The sequence below is a fragment of the Eubalaena glacialis genome, chromosome 2 (assembly GCF_028564815.1).
Source record: "Eubalaena glacialis isolate mEubGla1 chromosome 2, mEubGla1.1.hap2.+ XY, whole genome shotgun sequence".
In the NCBI taxonomy this organism is placed as follows: Eukaryota; Metazoa; Chordata; class Mammalia; order Artiodactyla; family Balaenidae; genus Eubalaena; species Eubalaena glacialis.
In genome coordinates, this window is record NC_083717.1 from 18,345,916 (window position 1) to 18,369,078 (window position 23,163).

General features: G+C 39.3%; 1 protein-coding gene across 13 annotated transcripts in view; it reads right to left on the reverse strand.

The window, feature by feature from the left end:
- PARD3 (par-3 family cell polarity regulator) overlaps positions 1 to 23,163 on the reverse strand; it is a 628,388-nt gene that overhangs the window by 367,962 nt on the left and 237,263 nt on the right. For all 13 annotated transcript variants that reach the window (XM_061179018.1, XM_061179012.1, XM_061179004.1 and 10 more), the window contains exon 3: positions 7,412 to 7,592. In XM_061179018.1, coding sequence (XP_061035001.1) covers positions 7,412 to 7,592 — 181 coding nt within the window. The remainder of the gene's footprint in view (positions 1 to 7,411; positions 7,593 to 23,163) is intronic.

The window sequence follows — 23,163 nt, forward strand, 5'->3', positions numbered from 1 at the left end:
TATACATCAATATAAATGAAATTTGTAAATACAAAATAGTATAATGAATCAATACACTGATTTAGACGTAAGGTGGTTTTTCTTCGAAACGTGGCCATCACAGGGACCACTAGCTGTGCATTTCAGGGAAAAGGCAGAAGGGGTGGAAACCTCAGGGGTGCATTTACCAAGCACTCTGTGCCCCTGCAGGGCTGCCTCTCGGTCCCTTCCCATTTGGGGCTCACACAACGACTCTGAGAGATGAAGCCGCTCTCTAGCTGGAGACAGGAGCAAACAGAACGAGGAACGCAAAGCCATTTCTGACATTAAAAGCAATGAAAGAATAAAGAAGCAAACACAGTTTCAAGAAGATCTATACAAGAGATCTGTATCAAGAGCAGCAAGAAGAAAAGAGAAGATGTTACCTGCCAGGATTTCATGATGACAAAATAATCCACATATGGGTCTCTCTGTGACATGTGCTAATAGAAAAAAGAACCTAGATACCTGGTTAGAATGGAGAATGAAAATGCAAAAGAAAGCTTGTTTACAATCTAATAGTGTCTGCTCAAACATTTTCATACAATTATTTTCTCTACGTAATGCACTTCTTATTGCCATTTGAAAATGGGCTTTCTTGCTTCGATTTAAATTGTACTTTGTTAATATATTCATAGCTATATCACTTTTACAAATTTTCAAGTGTCAGTAACTGTTTTTGCACCTGATGAACAGAAAAAAAATCGGACACATAAGATATATCCCCATACAAAGGCAAGACTACAAGGCAAGGCCTCAGGGTCAAGTAAAATATACTAGCCAAGGACAAAAAGAAGTGAGAAGTACAGAAGTGATTGGACAGTGGAAAAATCTTAGTGGGGTGGGGAAGGAATCTGTAAAACTGTTCTTCCCTAGATTTCAGCAGGTGTGACAGATGCAGAGACTTTGTGCACAAGGGGTCCAGTTCCATAAGGTTTGGGGTGTGGAGATCTCGCACAGATGGTGCCGTGAACACTACAGGAAGCCTTTTCAATGACCAAGGACCACCCGCTAACTACAGGCCAAAGTCCGTCTGATTACATGGGGCAGAGAGTTTCTAAAATATACTCCTCCTCCCAGTGGCCCAACAGTCACCATTATTAAGTGTAAAATACTGTATACATATGTGTGGAGATTTTTTTAAATTAAGTACTTCACAAAGATGTAATTAAACAATGTAGGAAGCAAATGATTATTCTGCTGAAAGATAACTCGGAAATACTGGTGTCAGACGGTAAGTCCAAAGATGTTCTGACTCCAAGTCTGGGGTCTGGAAATGCCACAACGGGACCTTGACATACAGTAAGTGTCCATACATTTTCGGCAATAACTCCACTTGTCTTGAATATGAAGAGGTGTGCTATGGTTATGCCATAAGCACAGACTCTGTTAGTTAACTCCATTGAGCCTCAGTTTCCTGACGGTAAATAGGGGAGGTAGACCTGGAGGTTTCCTAAGGGACTGCTCCATCCTACAAAGATGTGGAAACCTGTCCCCAGCGTCCCTTACGCAATACAGTATACTCATAGCCTCTGTGGGGAGAATCCATGCACATGTCTAGATTTTCGTGTGCTCTGTGGAAGGATTCCTGGGTAAAGGAAGCGGATATAAATGACACAGTATGATGAAAAGACTACACTGTTACCTTGTGGAGTGTTACGTTCCAATGTAAAGACCACAGATGAAATGTTTCAGCCCAATGAAGCAACTGATCGCTTACATTTTATTAGCATTTTAAAACCTAACATTTCTTGTGTTCTGGTGTGGGGGAAATATATCTTGTCGTTCCCCCCCCCCCATTTTTCTTAATGGAAGACCAAATGAAAAGGCAAGTTTAAAAATAATTTTGCAACCAAAAGCACCATATGTTGATTGCTGGTTACTTCACTGGAAAATTGAAGGATGAAACACACATCTTTGCAACACCAGATATCAACAAAAAAGAAGGCTTTCTTTATGGTATTGAAATGCCATCTCTGGAACAAGCATCTTGGTCCGCAGACAGTGTGCCTGCTGCTGAACTGCTGTCGCCTGACAGCCCGTCTTATCTGCCAAATTGCTCATTAGGCCTGGCAATTGTCACCTGCGCCTCCAGTTCATACTCCAGCAGGGAATAAACATCAGTCTGCTCGCACCATCCCCGGCAGCAAGCTCCCAACACCCCTTCAGTAGCCCGGCCCCCCCCACCTGCAACCCTCCAAACACACTCACCTTGTATACACACCATTATTTTTAAAATGTCAATTCGGCTTCCAGCTCTTAGAAGCTGGCTTACCTTCAATAAAGCAAAAAATACAAAAGACAGAGAACATGTAACATAAGCCCCGTATTACAATGTGAAGTGGGCTGGCCAATAATTCACTTAATTATTCACGCCAAGAAAGAACACATAAACAGTCTGAATGTAGTGAAGAACGCTCATTTCAGGGAGTATTTCTGAGTGCACAGGTGACAAGAGAGCAGAGCAGAGGAGTCCTCTTCCAATGGGATCTGACCCATCCAACCTTGATTGTAAGTCTGAAAGGAGAGTACTCCAGTTTATAAATGAACAATAGAGGTACTGTGGCAACCAGAACAAAGAGGTAGCTGAGAGTACTCCAGGCTCTCTGTCTTTGCTGCTTCCACTGATCCCTGCCAATGAGCGCTCTGACATTCAGAGGCCAATCGATACACAAAAAAGATACAAAAGAGATACTTTGTGGGCAAAAAGCACCAAAGATATGAAACAGAATGTCTGAAACCCCATAAAACAACTTCTGATGGAACACTGTTTTTCATTTTGCAGAAGTAAAATATTCACCACCAACCCTGCAATTAGCTAGAAAATTACAATAATTACAGCAATTTTGTATCCCATCTCCAATCCAATTAATAGATATATGACCTTGTCAACATGTAATAATCAGATTGCATCTACAACAAAACTGGATGGGTTTTATATGCTGAATAGAACTTGCACAGTAAGAAGGTAATTATTTGAAATACTGAGAATGCCATTTGTATGCCATGCTCCACTTCACAAGTTAAAAGGAAATACAATAGGAATATCGTTTCTATTTTCAATATATGTTTAAATAAAATCCGGAAAATAGTTCTAATACCAGGTAATGTTAAGAGAATAGGTCTCTAAACCAAACATCTTGGATCTCGTAGCAAAAAAGACAAAACCAATCCGTATATTCTTGAGTAAGAAAAAAAATTTAGAGCTCAAGAAAGAGGCGGCGGGGTCGGGGGCACCTAACTTTATGACACAAGCCTTGTACAGCAGTTCTTGATGTCTCTTGATGTCTCTGTAAGTTTTCAAAGTTAGGGAGCTAGTAAAATCTTACCAATTAGTTAAAGAGCACCATTTTCAGCAACATTTTGTCAGACATGGATAAAAATTAACTATAAAATTAACATAGCTCAGAAAGGTTAAAATGTTAAAAGACAATCTAATCGGATACTTTGTTTCTCAAATTTTCTACAGCAATTCTATTTCTAGGACTTCTTCCATCACTAGGGCATATGCCACTGCCAAGGAATCTCGAATCTTCAGTCTGGCTCTTCCAAAGGAAATATTAAATCAGTATTCTGGGATAAAAAGAAATCCTGCCATCATTCTAAAGCCAGGCTACCCACAGAATGTCTGATCTCTATAAAAAGCCTTTGAGAATTAAAAAAGAAAAAAATCATAAGTGGGGAAAAAAAATGCTAGACTTGGTCTCAATGATCTGCTCCGGAAATTGTGCTCCTGAGCACAGTAGGTCTCTCTAAAACTGGATTTGTGAACAATAAAAATACAGTTAAACATCTATCACAGAACTGTGAGGTTAAGAGAACACGGTTCCACTTTGACCCTGTATGAAAGCACTCCACCCCACCTACCTAAGAAAGGCAATGTTTCCTATCCAGGAAGACATGTCCTGTTTACTTGGGTTCTGTAACTCCTCACGCCTTTAGAACATCCATAACTACTGGCTTTGCACTCAAGAGACATCATCATCACCATCGTCTGTCTATAATCTCCTGTTACTCTAGTGCTTGTCGTGTGTCAGGCACTATCAGGAGGTCAAACATCTCATTTACTCTTCACAGCCCTGGGCCAGGTTCCTGGAGAAGAACGAACTGAAGCTGAGTGAGACTGCTGACCTTGCATGATGTGGCTTTGCCTTACTCTTTCCGAACCATGAATATGCTAAACCACCATCCTAGAAAGGAGTATCTGCACAGCAAGCTCATGTTAAAAGCATAAAGTAGCCTATACTCCCAAACTTATCAAAAGTCTGGATGGAAAAAAAAAAAAAAAGAACATTTACTCAGGTTATCCATATCTGCTTATCTTTAAATTGAAGTATACCTATCTATGCCTGAAGGATGCAGAGACCTTCCAAGAAATGCCAGAACAGTTCAAAGGGTTTGATGTCAAATCACCATATTCCTTATGCACCACTCCCTAAAATGGCAGTACTGGCCTGAAAACTGCTGCATTTCTCCAGTGTAGACAGTCCTAAGGCAGAGAAGGTCCAATGCCCAGGGCCCACAGTACTTCTGGAGGCCCAAATGTTTTAAATTACTCTTTTTAATCAGAAGGGAAAAATGCACTTTGGGAGGAAAACAAAATGTTTTAATTTTTTTTCTCACGTCATAGGAAAATACTTCCACAGTTTTCTTAGCTTCCATCAATTTTTTATGGAATGGAGGAGATAAGTTAACTCATTCATAGGAAAATTATCACTTCGTTTCTTCAAGATAAATTTTGAGGCTTATTTATCTGAAATCCTTTATTAACCATGCCCCTAACTGGAGTTGATTATTCCATCACTGAACAAATCTCTACATATTGTTGGTTTCTTTATTTCCGTATCTGAAAAAGAGGAAGAACATAAACTCCTTGATGGCAAGGACTAGGCCATATTAACTCGACTCTGAACTCTGATCGCCTAGCACAAGGCCTGGCCAGCACAGACCGACTGTTGTTTTATTTCCGAATGAATGGTATTAATACTGTAGAAAATGACTCATATGTATTGGGTAACTTTCACATAGTCACCAAACCTTGTATTTAGTAGATGTTTAACACGCGTTTACCCAGTGCCTGCCAAGGCCATAAAATCTAAATAACGTTAGCAAATAAAATTCAGAGCTTCTTGCTCTGAATATTTGCATATTTTCTCACTGATGACTGCAAGACAACACATATGCTTCAAATATAACTTCCTTTTCTCAATTAAAACAAGGTAAAAGAGATGTTTGGGGTTGAAAACAGCATTTAAATTTTAACACACAGAGCCAGCCAAATATGGGTGGTGGTGGTTTAAAAATCTTGTTGAGTCAGTGAAGTCAAAAGATATAAATGGGGGACTTCCCTGGCGGTCCAGTGGTTAGGGCGCCACGCTTCCAATGCAGGGGGCCTGGGTTCGAGCCCTGGTCGGGGAACTAGGATCCCACATGCCACACAGCGCGGCCAAAAAGTAAAAAATAAATTTAAAAAAAAGATATAAATGGATGGGCAGCAAGCCAACCAAATTCTTCTTAACCTAAAGACAGGACTGGCCTTTCCTCCAACACATTTTTAAGGTGCAGCTAAATTAAAGGTGCACCTTGCTTTGTAAAACACATGAATAAAAAAACCACAACAGTAACACAACAAAAAGCTCTGTATTTCATTATATACATTAAGGTGTAATTACTCACATAAAGACGCTGTTTTCCAAACATCAGGCACCTATGAATCCTTGTACTCTTGTTTCATTAAAATCTTCTTTAAATAAAAACTAGGCAATCCATTTCTTAAACACAAGCTTGTTCCAAGCAGATAATCATTAAGGCATGGACTTAATGAGCTAGTGTACAATAAAAGAAAATGACCTGCACACTCCCTACGTATTACTTCATATACCATACATGGTACACACCTCACCTTTTGAAAAACACTGCCCAAAGTAAATCCTACATAAGATTTTTTAAATAGTGTATCCATGTAGTAATCAAATGTTACTTCCACAAAATCAGTTTAAAATATATTTGTTCATGTATGTGCACAAACAACCTACGTCTCCTGGATACAAGGAAAGGTCCAGCTAAAACACCTTACAGTGGCTGTTCCTGCCCACGCTTCCTTGGAAACATTTTCCACTGTGCCCAGCTCTCGCTACGATTATTCTTGTCCAGGTGACAGAAAGCAATTTTAGAAAGTGGTTAACATTGGTCTGCAACCATACACGATCCCCTGGGCATCATGTACATATCCCATCATGCAATGTGCCTTTCAATCCTCTACATCTCTATATGGCATACTTTCCCTGTGGTTTCTGATGGATCATCAGATTTGTTAACTGTTAAATTGACGTTCTTTCCTTATTCCCCATATATATATATACACACACATACTCTCTCTCTCTCTCTCTCTCTCTATATATATATATATATATCCTCAAGGGACAGTGGAAGCAGAAATAGTTTATGAACATCTAGAAGCAAATTACCAAAATGCTACAGACTGCTACCAATGTGAAAAGTGGGGACAATGATGCATTTTATAAGAATAAACTATATATTCTAAAAATTATCTAACTATATTCTATGTATTATTTTATATATTATTATATATTATTACCTATCTCTATGTGAAGATCTACTGAAGACTACCAGTAACATCACACAAGACTAAATTTTCCACTTGAAAAACTGAAATGTTTCTAGATAGATGTGCCTAAAAGATAAATGATTTTTAAGTTATAAATTTCTTGAAACAGGCCTTCTTAGTCTTAACAATTGCTCAATGATAAGATTATACAATTACAAATGCTAAATAGAGTGTTTAGCAGAAGTTCTTCACTGTAAGCTTGGCAGGAATAGCTACAGAATTCTTCAAGCTAGTGTCCCGGAACTTGGGCACTAGGAATCCTAGGATTCCTACTATAAACTCACTAAGTCCAATATTTTCGTTCCTTGAGATGGTATCTAATAGCAGCTCTTCCAGATCCCTGAAGATAACAATCCCTGAGGTCCCTTCAGCACCTGGTCTCCAGATAAAGTTCAAGTAACTGTTATAACCAAGCTGATGGTCAATCCAACACACTGTGTTTGGTTTCAGTGGAAGGATGTCGATTATTTCTATCTGTTCTAGCGTTCGTACAGAACATATGGAAAGAAAAATGCAGGTAGTATAACTTTAACTATTATCCTTATTTACCTTTGGTGAGCAATTAAAAGTCTACCAGTCCAAAGTAAAGTAAGGCCAGTCTACGAAAATGTAAAGAATCTTGCCTCCCTCTGTTGCAAAAGACTCTCACCCAGGTTCTAAACTTGATCAGTTTTTGATATAAACAGACAATGAACTCCATTCACAAGAGCATGGCTGGATAACACAGTCGGCATCCCCGTAAGTGAAGACAAAATATGCACTCACTGGCACGGAGGACCGAAGGGGTGACCTCGATCTCACTCGTTGCTTGGTAAGGCTGGAAGGCTGAAACACTGTTGGTGCCGAGCTCACTGCCAAACATCTCCGGACTCTGGGTGCCTGTGGAGCTGGCACTGGTGCCATCACCTCCATGATGCGGGTCTTGCTCATCAAACACTGCTACCAGCTAGAAATGACAGGTAAATTTGCAATTATAAACAAAGGCATTTAAAATGATAACCAAACACTTACACCACCTTTGATGTAAATCTACAGAGGAAAAATATTGATATGTACACACCCAGGAATATTATGTTTTAGGAAAAGAAACTTCAAAGAAACAGTCTTGCCCTGAGTTTTGATGCTTTACTTTTATATTTCTAAGTCATGCACTTCATATGCAAAATTCTCTGGGTGAAAATAAAAATAAAATGGTTTTATATCACAGAATGCTAAAGGGGATGGAGTGGATTTAAATCTTTTTGTCAATGATATATCAAGTGGAAAAGAAAGTGCATATATACCTATATATAATGCATATACATGATATATAGTTTATACAGCAAAAGGTATAAGGGACCCTTCATATGGGAAGAAGGGTATATTAACAACTGTGCAGCATCTGCTCGTTTGCGCCTAAGAAACACAGAAAGGATACAAGAAACTAATGAGACGGGTAGGCTACAGGGAGTTAGCAGGAACAGGGTTGAAAGAAAGAGAGAATGGGAACAATAGTGGAGATAATGGGGCGGTAACACTTTTCTGAATATATTTTTCTGTAACTCTGACTCTTAGAACCATCATAATGATTCAAATACCTAAAAGAGAAATAAATAATTGAAATCGACCAGGAGGCAAGGTGGGGTCTGGGGGTCGGGAATCTAAAATGGAGCACAAACAAATAAACCCAACTATGTTACAAATGAAAAACAGAACCACAATGAAAAGGGTGGGGAAGAAAAGAACTGAGTCACTTCATAAAACTATTTTTTTTCACTGTTTAATGTAAGGCTAAAGGCAAAAAGAACCTTCACAGAAATATTGTATTCTAGTTAGTAAGGTTGTTCCTTACAAGCGCGTGGTTTAGCAACTCATACTACTCCTCCTCCTCCTCCTCACACACACACACAGCAGGAATGAATGAAAAGGAAAAATATTTTGGATAATGAGAGCCAAAGTTCTCACCGCCGGAAACAGAAGTTACAAGCAAGGAAATATACTGTAGTATTAGATTAGAATTAGAGGCATCAATATGAACTTGTGGTTTTTATAAGTAGGTAGGCAGACGGGTATGGATGGATGTGAATACATGTGTCCTAGCTCTGTCCACTGAGAGATCCTAGAAGCAATGACATTGCTTCAATGTCAAATTGCTGGTCCAAGAACCAATGAACACAAGTGGCCAGATCATGGTTTCTAATACTATTCTCCAATAAATGAACTAGAACTCCTTAGAAAAATAGTTAATTCCAGGGTTGGGGACAGAGAAAACACATGATGAGCCTGGAACACCTTGTGATGCTAAAGAACACATCAAAGGAAGCACATCAAAGGGAATTAGGGCCAACCTTAAGGAGCTCCCAAGGGCCGAAACCATTTGGGACACTTGTAAACGATCAAATAATGATAGCATTAGATTATAACCCGAGATAAACTAAACATCTGTGAGTTCATAATGATATAAGTAAATAATCGAAGAAATAAATAAACAAATGGTGGAGAATGGACAGCTTTTCCTTCCTGGAGCATCCCAATTAATAAATACAGAAAAAATAACTAAAAGAGAAATTATCACTAGGCAACCTCCACAGTCAGAACCATCTCAGGCAAGATCTACCAATGGATGCTAACGTTAATGGGTGAGAGTATGGTGAGATATGGGCATATCTCAGAATATCTCCCCATAAGATGCTTTTTAATTAAAAAGAGAAAGTAGTGTCTGCGGGCAGAAACTTGGCAGAAACTTGGCAGAAACTTCACCAAGTGCTGTCACTTCACTTCATCAACATCACGTACCCTCTGAAAAATGCATTGAGAAGTATACAACGTTACTTCCGTGGTACTCTTGCCCCAAATGCATAACTTTGGTCTAATCGTGAGGAAACATCAGACAAATCCAAATTGAGGAACATTCTGTAAAATAACTACTACTCTTTAAAAATACCAAGGTCGGGAAAGTAAAAGGCTGATGAAATTGTGTACATTGGAGGAGACTGAGGAGAAATATGAACAGCATGCAGTGTTAGCCCCTTGCCTGGCTCCTGGGCTAGACAAAAGGCATTAGTGGGAAAGAGGCAAAATTCAGATGAGGGCTATAGATTAGTTAGTAGTATGGACTCAATGTTATTGGTTTCCTAACTTTGATAACTACACTATGATTATGTTGGATGTGAACATTAGGGATAGATGAAGGGTATATGGAAGCACTCTGTACTATTTTTGTAACTTTTCTGAAATATAAAACTATTTCAAAATTGAAAATTTTCATAATACAAAGCATAACAAAGTACCATAAAAATTAAAATTCAACCTATTTCTTCTTATAACTAAACGGTGGCAGCATTTCTTTAAAATCTCAAAGAGTAATAAAGTTCTAAGGCACAGAACACCTTGGTCATTCACGCTCCAATCCCATGCCTGGGGAACTAAGCTCAGCCTTCCAAGGAAAGAAGAGTCAGGACTGCACACAAAAAGAACCACACCTTCTGCCTCCAATCCAAGCCTTTTCAACGCCAATACTCCGGTCAGTTAACAGACCAAAGGTGTATTCACAGAATATGAAAAGTATTTATAATTACAGTTTGTCATTTTGAATAAATGCTATTGACATCAATCAATTCATAAGACAAAAAAGAAAACCACCATAAGGTCATAGAGACATGAGACAAACAGGAAGCTCAGAATCCTGCTGTGGCATCTTATATAATTAGCTGATTAAACAATCTGAAGGAAGGTTAAGTGGTAAGAAGAAATTAAAGTCAGATGAATAGTTGGGCCACTCAACTTTATAATAAGCAACATCAGTGGGAAAAGAAATCCTTAGCAGTTATAAAAAATGGAAAGGTGTTTGTATATATACACTAAAGTTTCCATATACAGTATATGTGTGTGTGTGTTGTAGGTATATATATGTATATATATGTATGTATATATAATCAGCCTGTTTATCTGACAAGCATCTCCCCATATTAGTAACACAGACATTCTACAGATCAGGGGTCAGCAAGCATTTTTCTTAAAAGGTCCAGATAGTAAATATTTTTGGAGCTGTGCAATTCAAACAGTCTCTGTCACAACTACTCTGCACTGTAGCATAAAAACAGCCGTACACAATACATGAATAAATGAGGGTGACTATGTTTAAATAAAACTTCATTTACAAAGCAGGCGGTGGACCAAACTTGACCCTCGGGCCGTAGTTTGATGATCCTGCACTAGATTGCTCATCCCTCTAGTAACATCCAATTTAAATTTTTCAATTTGGGAAATAAAACTAGAAGTCAAGGTACCTTGGTAACCCTGATAAGCTAACAATATTCATTTCAAGCTCTTCATCAGGATTTTGAATTTCTGTACTTGATTTTAATTTCATCAGACTTCTCACAAGGTGTGTGGCTTAATATGCATTTTGAAGATATTAAGTTCTGACATTTTGGCGCTTAATTGGAAGCAAATGAAATTCAAGTTTTGTTATTAACTTTTCACAATGATGTGTTCTCTCAAGAATCAAGTCCTTTCTGCAAACTGAAAATGGAGATTGAAAATTACAAAGAACGAGCCTTAAATGCCACACATGATGGAAGAATTTATACACATATATTAGTTTCAATAATTATCTTCAGCATTTTTAGAAAACACAAGAATTATGAAATCTGGACTGTGCCACGAACAAATGCTGTTTGAATTTCAGTGGCAGAATCACAGTTGGTGATTTGCAATATGCCAATAACATACAATTCTACAGCTTTCATTTAAACCAAAATTTAAGTGCCAGGTGCAGACATAAAGTAATTTTGTGTTAAACTGGGAAGGATATATGATTTTAGAAAATCTACTCTACAAGAATACACAGTAGCACAGCAACAGAAAACGAAACCTTCACAAAAACATCACATATTAAAAATCTCTATCATGTCCTTCAAAAAATAAAGGAAATGTCTTGCTTTTAAATTTGTGAAACGTGACTCAAATCCATATTTTAACAGATGGAATCTTCACTGCTGTCCATGAAGTAGACTGTTTTTGAAAGTTCACTTTAACTTTCAATAGTTATTACTTCATCGCTCTTCTGATCCATTCACCCATCCAGTCTCCACGAGAAAAGACAGGCAGAGTTTAGGATAACACCCACGATGACCCACCTATAAATAAAACTCCAAACTTGGCCACACATTTCCACCTCCCTCAGAACAAGTCATTTCAGCTGCCTGAGACATCAGAACCCTCCAACAGAAAACCCATTTCGTAAACATCACATGCAAATGCATATATAAACCACTTGGATCAAGGGTGGCCTCTTTCATGGATAAAAATATGAGCTAAAAGCCCAGAACTGTGTGTAGCCAAGTGGCTAAGAGCATAGAATTCACAAAGAGAACTACATTCAAAACCAGCTCTGACCTTACTTCTTAGATGGATGTTGGCCTAATCCACTGGCCTCTCGGCCATCTCTAAGCCTTACTTGTCCTCATCTGGAAAGAGGATGGTGATTGTGGTAGGCAGAATAATGCCCATGACTGTCCACACCCAAATCCCCAGAACCTGTGGACGGTGCCCTTCCATAACAAAAGGGACCTGAAGATGTGATTCAGATCAAGGACCTTAAAACAGGGAGACTGTCCAGGATTATCCAGTGGGCCCCAGCTAATCACAGGAGTCTGGATAAGTGGAGACCCTTTCCCAGCTGTGGTCAGAGGGAGATATAACAATGGTTAGAGAGAGATTACACTTCTGGCTTTGAGGATGAAGCCAGGGAGCCGTAAGCCAAGGAACGCAGGGGCCTCTGGAAGGCAAGAGAATGAATTCTCCCCTAGGGCCTCCAGGAAAGAATGCAGCTCTGCTCCACCTTGACGTTACCCATGTCAGACTTCTACCCTACAGAACTACACGTTAATAAATGTGTGATGTTTTAAACCACTAGTTTGTGGTAATTTGTTATGGCAGCAATAGGAAACTAATCTAGTGTCAAGACCTCTCCTCCTGGACTTGTGATAAATAAGAGAGAAGGCATGTCAACTTTCAGAACACAAGCGCATGCTTACTGTTAGCTATTATTAAATGATAGTGTGGTGGTTGATAAATATATACTTCTGGAAAACTGAGGATCAGTTTCAAGAGTAACTACAGACTGAGGCAAAGTTCTTCAATACACCAATAATAAGAGGGGAAAACAACAGGAAAAGGAAAGGAGAAGGCTTGCTAGAAAAATTCAACATCACAATAAGCACAGAGTGAAGTTCTTCTGCAGGTGCCCTCCATCCTCCCCTCAACCCCTCACACAAACACAGAGCAGCTTTTTACATCTCATTTCACTGAAAAGAAAACTGAGACTCAGAAAAATGAATATGACTAGAGCTTAGCGATAAGTGCAGAATGAATCTGAAATTGGAAGTCAAACCCATCCAACTTCAGAGATCTTATTTTCTCCCAACCTCACTGCCCTGGAGCATCTAACAAGTCGACAGCAAGGCCTTCTAGGAAACTCCAGGCTATGAGCACCTACAAGTCTTGGAATCGAATTCTATTCATTCTTGATTAACTAAAGCTAACACCCTACCTTACCAAGTTAACATAATTTTGATACCACTACCTAAAAGTTTCTGAACATATCTGAGGGTAACCATGCTAAAGATATCATCACTCAGTCTTGATCAGAAGAGCTTTTTAAAAGAATCAAAAGATCTTGCAGATTCTGTCTTCATACAGGAAATGGCAGGGGACGTAAGTCAAGTAGTTGCCTAAGTGAGGTCGCCAAGACTCTAGGCCCAGACGCCACACGCCCTCCAAAGCCATTTTACTGCCATAGCCCTTGAGTCATCCATCTGTCTCTGTTGATTTCTTCATGTAAGGGCTGCACATATCCAGAAAAAGTTGATTATTATGGGCCTCATGAACATCTTTTGCACTCTCAACATTAATATATCGAATTGTTTGACTGTGAAATAAAGACCTGTAACTCTTTAGAAAGGCATCATGTTTCCGGCCCTGGAGAAGGTCCAAAGTATGTGGAAAAATACTAAAAATGACACTGAACTTGAAGATGCCTTTAAGACCCTTTCTTCACCTAAGGAACATGATTGGCCTCAATGAGTAAGCCAGATTCCACTGAATCACTTCATCTACGGTATCAAAGCAAAATCAGCAAGAAACACAAAAGACAACATGCACTTGATTTTGCTTCTGGTGGGGAACTCTCTGTGTTTGCCACATTTTTCAATATTCTTCCTAACATGAGACTATGATGATGATGCTTCTGAACCCCCAAGATAACGATGGCATCACGTAAAACAACACATCTCTGAACAATGGCAGGGAGGTTTCATAGGCAGATTTGCCTGTAAAGAATAAATGCAACAGAGAGAAAATGCAGTAAAAATGTGAGAGCTCTATCACAGTATAACATTCCAAAAAAACAATAAAAAGCAAGTAGTTGGAGATACATGTATTTTATGATGGAAGTAAGGCTGCTCCATAACATACAGTTCTAAACTATCACTATTCCAAAAATGACTTTTTCTTCCCATAGGTCAATCTAGGAGTTTCTATAGTTAGGATCACACATATCGATACCTTTACTTTTTTTTTTTTTGCCTTTTGACTCAAGGATACACCTTTAAAAACATGGTAGGGAATTCCCTGATGGTCCAGTGGTTAGCACTCGGCGCTTTCATTGCCGGGGCCCAGGTTCGGTCCCTGGTCGGGGAACTAAGAATCCGCGAGCTGTGTGGCACAGCCAAAAGAAAAAAGAAAAGGAAAACTAAGAGACACTAGCACGGTTATATAGATTAGTGCAGTATGTTATCTACTCACAAGAAGGGAACCTAACGAGATAAATATTTAACAGTGTCATTTCAAACAATATACCATGTAGGAGGGGGTAAGACATTCCCTACCTGAACAATCAAGGAGACCAACACCATCACAAGCTCCTACCTGTGGATGATCAAAGGTTACTGTCCCACAAGAGCTAACAGCATCCTTTAAGAAGGTAATATTTCACGGACAGAGATGCTTAATAAAGATATTGTGATCAGAATCACAACTGGCTGCTGGATAATCATCGACAGGAAGACACTGGACTTCACCAAGGAGGATACCCCACGTCCAAGGACAGAGGAGAAGCCACAGTGAGACGAGCTCTGACCGCCACAGCAACAGTCAGCTCTACCCACCTCCAGAGCCTCCCATCAAGCCTCTTAGATAGCCTCAACCACCAGAGGGCAGACAGCAGAAGCAAGAAAAACTACAGTCCTGCAGCCTGTGGAACAGAAACCACATTTACAGAAAGATAGACAAGATGAAAAGGCAGAGGGCTATATACCAGATGAAGGAACAAGAAAAAAACCCAGAAAAACAACTAAATGAAGTGGAGATAGGCAACCTTCCAGAAAAAGAATTCAGAATAATGATAGTGAAGATGATCCAGGACCTTGGAATAAGAATGGAGGCAAAGATTGAGAAGATGCAAGAAATGATTAACAAAGACCTAGAAGAACTAAAGAACAAACAAACAGAGATGACCAATACAATAACTGAAATGAAAACTACACTAGAAGGAATCAATAGTAGAATAACTGAGGCAGAAGAACGGATAAGTGACCTGGAAGACAGAATGGTGGAATTCACTGCTGCGGAACAGACTAAAGAAAAAAGAATGAAAAGAAATGAAGACAGCCTAAGAGACCTCTGGGACAACATTAAATGCAACAACATTTGCATTATAGGGGTCCCAGAAGGAGAAGAGAGAGAGAAAGGACCAGAGAAAATATTTGAAGAGATTATAGTCGAAAACTTCCCTAACATGGGAAAGGAAATAGCCACCCAAGTCCAGGAAGCGCAGAGAGTCCCATACAGGATAAACCCAAGGAGAAGCACGCCGAGACACATAGTAATCAAAGTGGCAAAAATTAAAGACAAAGAAAAATTATTGAAAGCAGCAAGGGAAAAACGACAAATAACATACAAGGGAACTCCCATAAGGTTAACAGCTGATTTGTCAGCAGAAACTCTACAAGCCAGAAGGGAGTGGCATGATATACTTCAAGTGATGAAAGGGAAGAACCTACAACCAAGATTACTCTACCCGGCAAGGATCTCATTTAGATTTGATGGAGAAATCAAAAGCTTTACAGACAAGCAAAAGCTAAGAGAATTCAGCACCACCAAACCAGCTCTACAACAAATGTTAAAGGAACTTCTCTAAGTGGGAAACACAAGAGAAGAAAAGGACCTACAAAAACAAACCCAAAACAATTAAGAAAATGGTCATAGGAACATACATATCGATAATTACCTTAAACGTGAATGGATTAAATGCTCCAGCCAAAAGACACAGGCTTGCTGAATGGATACAAAAACGAGACCCATATATATGCTGTCTACAAGAGACCCACTTTAGACCTAGGGACACATACAGACTGAAAGTGAGGGGATGGAAAAATATATTCCATGCAAATGGAAATCAAAAGAAAGCTGGAGTAGCTATACTCATATCAGATAAAATGGACTTTAAAATAAAGAATGTTACAAGAGACAAGGAAGGACACTACATAATGATCAAGGGATCAATCCAAGAAGAAGATATAACAATTATAAATATATATGCACCCAACATAGGAGCACCTCATTACATAAGGCAATTGCTAACAGCTATAAAAGAGGAAATTGATAGTAACACAATAATAGTGGGGGACTTTAACACCTCACTTACACCAATGGACAGATCATCCAAAATGAAAATAAATAAGGAAACAGAAGCTTTAAATGACACAATAGACCAGATAGATTTAATTGATATTTATAGAACATTCCATCCAAAAACAGCAGATTACACGTTCTTCTCAAGTGCGCACGGAACATTCTCCAGGATAGATCACATCTTGGGTCACAAATCAAGCCTCAGTAAATTTAAGAAAATTGAAATCATATCAAGCATCTTTTCTGACCACAACGCTATGAGATTAGAAATGAATTACAGGGGAAAAAGCATAAAATACACAAACACATGGAGGCTAAACAATACGTTACTAAATAACCAAGAGATTACTGAAGAAATCAAAGAGGAAATCAAAAAATACCTAGAGACAAATGACAATGAAAACACGACAACCCAAAACCTATGGGATGCTGCAAAAGCAGTTCTAAGAGGGAAGTTTATAGCTATACAAGCCTACCTAAAGAAACAAGAAAAATCTCAAGTAAACAATCTAACCTTACACCTAAAGAAACTAGAGAAAGAAGAACAAACAAAACCCAAAGTTAGCAGAAGGAAAGAAATCATAAAGATCAGAGCAGAAATAAATGAAATAGAAACAAAGAAAACAATAGCAAAGATCAATAAAACTAAAAGCTGGTTCTTTGAGAAGATAAACAAAATTGATAAGCCATTAGCCAGACTCATCAAGAAAAAGAGGGAGAGGACTCAAATCAATAAAATCAGAAATGAAAAAGGAGAAGTTACAACAGACACCGCAGAAATACAAAGCATCCTAAGAGACTACTACAAGCAACTTTATGCCAATAAAATGGACAACCTGGAAGAAATGGACAAATTCTTAGAAAGGTATAACCTTCCAAGACTGAACCAGGAAGAAGCAGAAAATATGAACAGACCAATCACAAGTAATGAAATTGAAACTGTGATTAAAAATCTTCCAACAAACAGAAGTCCAGGACCAGATGGCTTCACAGGTGAATTCTATCAAACATTTAGAGAAGAGCTAACACCTATCCTTCTCAAACTCTTCCAAAAAATTGCAGAGGAAGGAACACTCCCAAACTCATTCTATGAGGCCACCATCACCCTGATACCAAAACCAGACAAAGACATTACAAAAAAAGAAAATTACAGACCAATATCACTGATGAATATAGATGCAAAAATCCTCAACAAAATACTAGCAAACAGAATCCAACAACACATTAAAAGGATCATACACCACGATCAAGTGGGATTTATCCCAGGGATGCAAGGATTCTTCAATATACGCAAATCAATCAATGTGATACACCATATTAACAAATTGAAGAATAAAAACCATATGATCATCTCAATAGATGCAGAAAAAGCTTTTGACAAAATTCAACACCCATTTATGATAAAAACTCTCCAGAAAGTAGGCATAGAGGGAACCTACCTCAACATAATAAAGGCCATATATGACAAACCCACAGCAAACATCATTCTCAACGGTGAAAAACTGAAAGCATTTCCTCTAAGATCAGGAACGAGACAAGGATGTCCACTCTCACCACTATTATTCAACATAGTTCTGGAAGTCCTAGCCACGGCAATCAGAGAAGAAAAAGAAATAAAAGGAATACAAATTGGAAAAGAAGAAGTAAAACTGTCACTGTTTGCAGATGACATGATACTATACACAGAGAATCCTAAAACTGCCACCAGAAAACTGCTAGAGCTAATTAATGAATATGGTAAAGTTGCAGGATACAAAATTAATGCACAGAAATCTCTTGCATTCCTATACACTAATGATGAAAAATCTGAAAGAGAAATTATGGAAACACTCCCATTTACCATTGCAACAAAAAGAATAAAATACCTAGGAATAAACCTACCTAGGGAGACAAAAGACCTGTATGCAGAAAACTATAAGACACTGATGAAAGCAATCAAAGATGATACCAGCAGATGGAGAGATATACCATGTTCTTGGATTGGAAGAATCAACATTGTGAAAATGACTATACTACCCAAAGCAATCTACAGATTCAATGCAATCCCTATCAAATTACCAATGGCATTTTTTACGGAGCTAGAAAAAATCATCTTAAAATTTGTATGGAGACACAAAAGACCCCGAATAGCCAAAGCAGTCTTGAGGGAAAAAAACGGAGCTGGAGGAATCTGACTCCCTGACTTCAGACTATACTACAAAGCTACAGTAATCAAGACAATATGGTACTGGCACAAAAACAGAAACATAGATCAATGGAACAAGATAGAAAGCCCAGAGATAAACCCACGCACCTATGGTCAACTAATCTATGACAAAGGAGGCAAAGATATACGATGGAGAAAAGACAGTCTCTTCAATAAGTGGTGCTGGGAAAACTGGACAGCTACATGTAAAAGAATGAAATTAGAATACTCCCTAACACCATACACAAAAATAAACTCAAAATGGATTACAGACCTAAATGTAAGACTGGACACTATAAAACTCTTAGAGGAAAACATAGGAAGAACACTCTATGACATAAATCACAGCAAGATCTTTTTTGATCCACCTCCTAGAGTAATGGAAATAAAAACAAAAATAAACAAATGGGACCTAATGAAACTTCAAAGCTTTTGCACAGCAAAGGAAACCATAAACAAGACGAAAAGACAACCCTCAGAATGGGAGAAAATATTTGCAAACGAATCAACGGACAAAGGATTAATCTCCAAAATATATAAACAGCTCATTCAGCTCAATATTAAAGAAACAAACACCCCAATCCAAAAATGGGCGGAAGACCTAAATAGACATTTCTCCAAAGAAGACATACAGACGGCCAAGAAGCACATGAAAAGCTGCTCAACATCACTAATTATTAGAGAAATGCAAATCAAAACTACAATGAGGTATCACCTCACACCAATTAGAATGGGCATCATCAGAAAATCTACAAACAACAAATGCTGGAGAGGGTGTGGAGAAAAGGGAACCCTCTTGCACTGTTGGTGGGAATGTAAATTGATACAGCCACTATGGAGAACAATATGGAGGTTCCTTAAAAAACTAAAAATAGAATTACCATATGACCCAGCAATCCCACTACTGGGCATATACCCAGAGAAAACTGTAATTCAAAAAGACACATGCACCCGAATGTTCATTGCAGCACTATTTACAATAGCCAGGTCGTGGAAGCAACCTAAATGCCCATCAACAGACGAATGGATAAAGAAGTTGTGGTACATATATACAATGGAATATTACTCAGCCATAAAAAGGAACGAAATTGAGTCATTTGTTGAGACGTGGATGAATCTAGAGACTGTCATACAGAGTGAAGTAAGTCAGAAAGAGAAAAACAAATATTGTATATTAACGCATGTATGTGGAACCTAGAAAAATGGTACAGATGAGCCGGTTTGCAGGGCAGAAGTTGAGACACAGATGTAGAGAATAGACATATGGACACCAAGGGGGGAAAACTGCGGTGGGGTGGGGATAGTGGTGTGCTGAATTGGGCGATTGGGATTGACATGTATACACTGATGTGTATAAAATTGATGACTAATAAGAACCTGCAGTATAAACAAACAAACAAAACAACTAATACTAAACTTTCATTGGGTTATTTGTATGGAAATATGTTAATATAAATGTTTCAGACATTACATGAAATTTCTAAAAAAAAAAAAAAAAAAGATATTGTGCTTCATCTGGAAATCACAGTGAAATCTATTCACCTATGACACTCCCCAGCTTATATTTCAGAGCTGGGATTTAATTCTGCTGTCCCTCAGGGTGACACACTGTGTCACCCACTGAGCCTTCAGACTAATTAGATTCCCAATTTAAGAGTTATGCTCAACTAATAGCCTTGAGTGTATCAACTGCAAACCACAATGAACACATGCAAATGCTGTAGCCATCAGCTGGCTGACCCACTTGTCAGACATAATGTAAACCCCTCCCCCTCCCATCCCCGTTACCAAGGGCCACTGTTCTGTTTGTACGCATCCATGAGGTTACAACTACATTACACTATTGTTGAAGTGTTAATAAAAAGCACGACTGCACAGTAAGACAGAACAAAATGAATCTGAAATTGGCTAATCACACACATATGGGTTGACACCAAATTGGAGGAGGTAGCATTTGTTGTGATTTTACCATGAGCACATGCAGCTTCCCCTCAAAGAGATGACAGTAAAACTGGGAAAGAAGCCCTATGAACTTCAGAATCAAAGGTAATGATGTAATAATGAATTACTGTGTAGACATGGGCCAAAAAAAAAACTATTAAATCAGTTTGTAAGCTTTCTAATGACTGAACTCACTTTAATGACAGAGGCAACACTAAATCCTTAGTCATTCTCTGAGCCTTACTTGCTCTCATGGTTCATTAAAAACTCATTTAAGGGCTTCCCTGGTGGCGCAGTGGTTGAGAGTCTGCCTGCCGATGCAGGGGACACGGGTTCGGGCCCTGGTCCGGGAGGATCCCATGTGCCGCGGAGCAGCTGGGCCCATGAGCCACAACTACTGAGCCTGCGCATCTGGAGCCTGTGCTCCACAACAAGAGAGGCCGCGATAGTGAGAGGCCCGCGCACCGCAATGAGGAGTGGCCCCCGCTCGCCACAACTAGAGAAAGCCCTCGCACAGAAACAAAGACCCAACACAGCCAAAAATAAATATAAAAATAAATAAATAAATAAATTAGAATAGACAAACCTGGGCTAAAAAAAAAAAAAAAAAAGCGAAAAAAAAAACCTCATTTAAATAAAGCTACAGTTTTACTGGTCGAGTAAGCAAAACAACAGCAAAAGAATATATTTGGGCCAGTGGTGTTTTATAATAGTAGTAATACAAGCTGTACTAATAAAAACAAGCTCACAACAGAAGGAGAATCTCAAGCTTGCCACTGAAAAACTTTAAATGTTATATAAGCAAGATTAATTCTCTGCTTCATCAGCATTTTAAAAATTAAGTGTATATTGTCTGATACAAAAAAAAAAAAAACCACACCAAAAAACCCAGAGCTTAGAAGAGAACTCTAAATGCCATGAGCACGCTGAAGGCGTAGCCACTTTTCCTCCTGGCTAAGCTAAGAAAGGTGAAGAGCTGGAGTCCTTTCCCTGCACTGTACCTGGAGCCTCAACCTCAAATCTGTCTCAACTTCCAGCTCCGGGGCTTGAGAATTGAGAGGCAGCAGGTCCTCACCTATGGGTGCCCTGCCCCCGTCTCCTTGCCACTGCCAACCTCCTAACATACATCTCTCCAAAAGTGAGCGAGGGGTGGAAACAGGATTCAACAACAAGGTGTTTTAATCTGTACACAATTTAGCTTGTCAATCAGTACGCGTTACGCATTGACTCAGGAAGAGCTGCATTAACAAATTGTAAATGAGAGACTCCTCCAGGAGTGACTCCTTTGATGAATGCCATAGTCTGGGGGTTGGGGATCTAAGTTTAAAAATATATGTATTATTAATCAAAAGTCCAACATCACGTAGGAAACAGACGGGCACAATGAGACAAGCGAAAACCATACACACACACAGAGCCTTTCAATCAATGCTTCACTCTAAACTGTGATTAAAAGGTCCGCGACGAAAACCCACAGCCCCAGCGATGCGACTCGAGCTTTGCGGAGTATGTATGCATGAATGACACTTCCCCTCTCTGTCCCACAAAGACATGCCATTGTACACGGACTCCACAGTCTAGGGCACCAGCCTCAACTATCCCCCACCCCTGAACCACAGACCAAAGGGATGAGAGGCTGCAACGCGATTGCTCAGCCCAGAAACGCAGCACCACAATTACCACCAGGCAGGACCACTGCTCATGCCCGCCGTCCTGCACTTCTGGATTTCTGCCTCCACTTGGTGAGTCTGCTGAAGCTGAGCTGACACCCTGGTTAGGAAGCCCCTCTAGTCTTTTTTACCTCCTCAGCTAGCCAGGTAAATTAAGCCAGGGCCTCTTCCACTGACCTGAAAACCTTGTCTCCGTATGCCCTCGCCACCCCTGCACCTAGCAAGGTACAAACATCTACATGAGAGGGGAGCAGGAGTCGATTTAAGCCTCAAGTCGCAAGGGCAGCCTCCCATCAACCTGTGCCCTAGACTCTGTGCTGTATGGAGTGCATATGTATCAGGTGATTCCAGGCTCACAGGAGAAATCTGCCACGGCTCATCAAATAACCACCTCACAGAACAATGCGTTCACATACTCTCCCTAAGCAACCCATCCCTGATTCCACTGTTGAATATATGACAAATGACTCATCACTAAAATTCCTTGCCAGTCAAATCCGGTGAACTATATAATACTTTATCTTTTTGGCAGTCGGTAGTGGAAAACTTCCCATCCTAAAACAGAAATTCAAAGGATCACTTCCTTAGTTCTAAATTTTGCAACTTATGTTTAAAATTAGAAGCACGAGAAAAGAAAACTTGGCTCTGGTTCCATCAAGCCATCAGTACCGAGAAGGAGTTAAGCAGAAAGCATCTCGGCACAATGTAGACCTAGAGATGGTGCAACAGAGGTAAGCAAATCATCATCTCTGGCATTTACAGGCAAGATCATACTTCCAACTGAAGGAACCCGCCTTGTTTCCAAGGCAACTTGCCATTTGTATAGGGGACTCACTTGGGGGTTAGTAATCCCTTAACTGCTGACTTCACAATTTGAACCAGACTCCCACTGATATCTTAGCTTCCATCTAAAAGCATCATCAGAAAAAAGAGAGTTTAACTGCCTTAAAAGACAGGAATTCAGAAGATTCTATGGCATTCATTGACTTTGAGGAGCAGGAGAGGGACACAGGAGCAAAAGGTGACTAAGAAAAGCACAGTAGAAG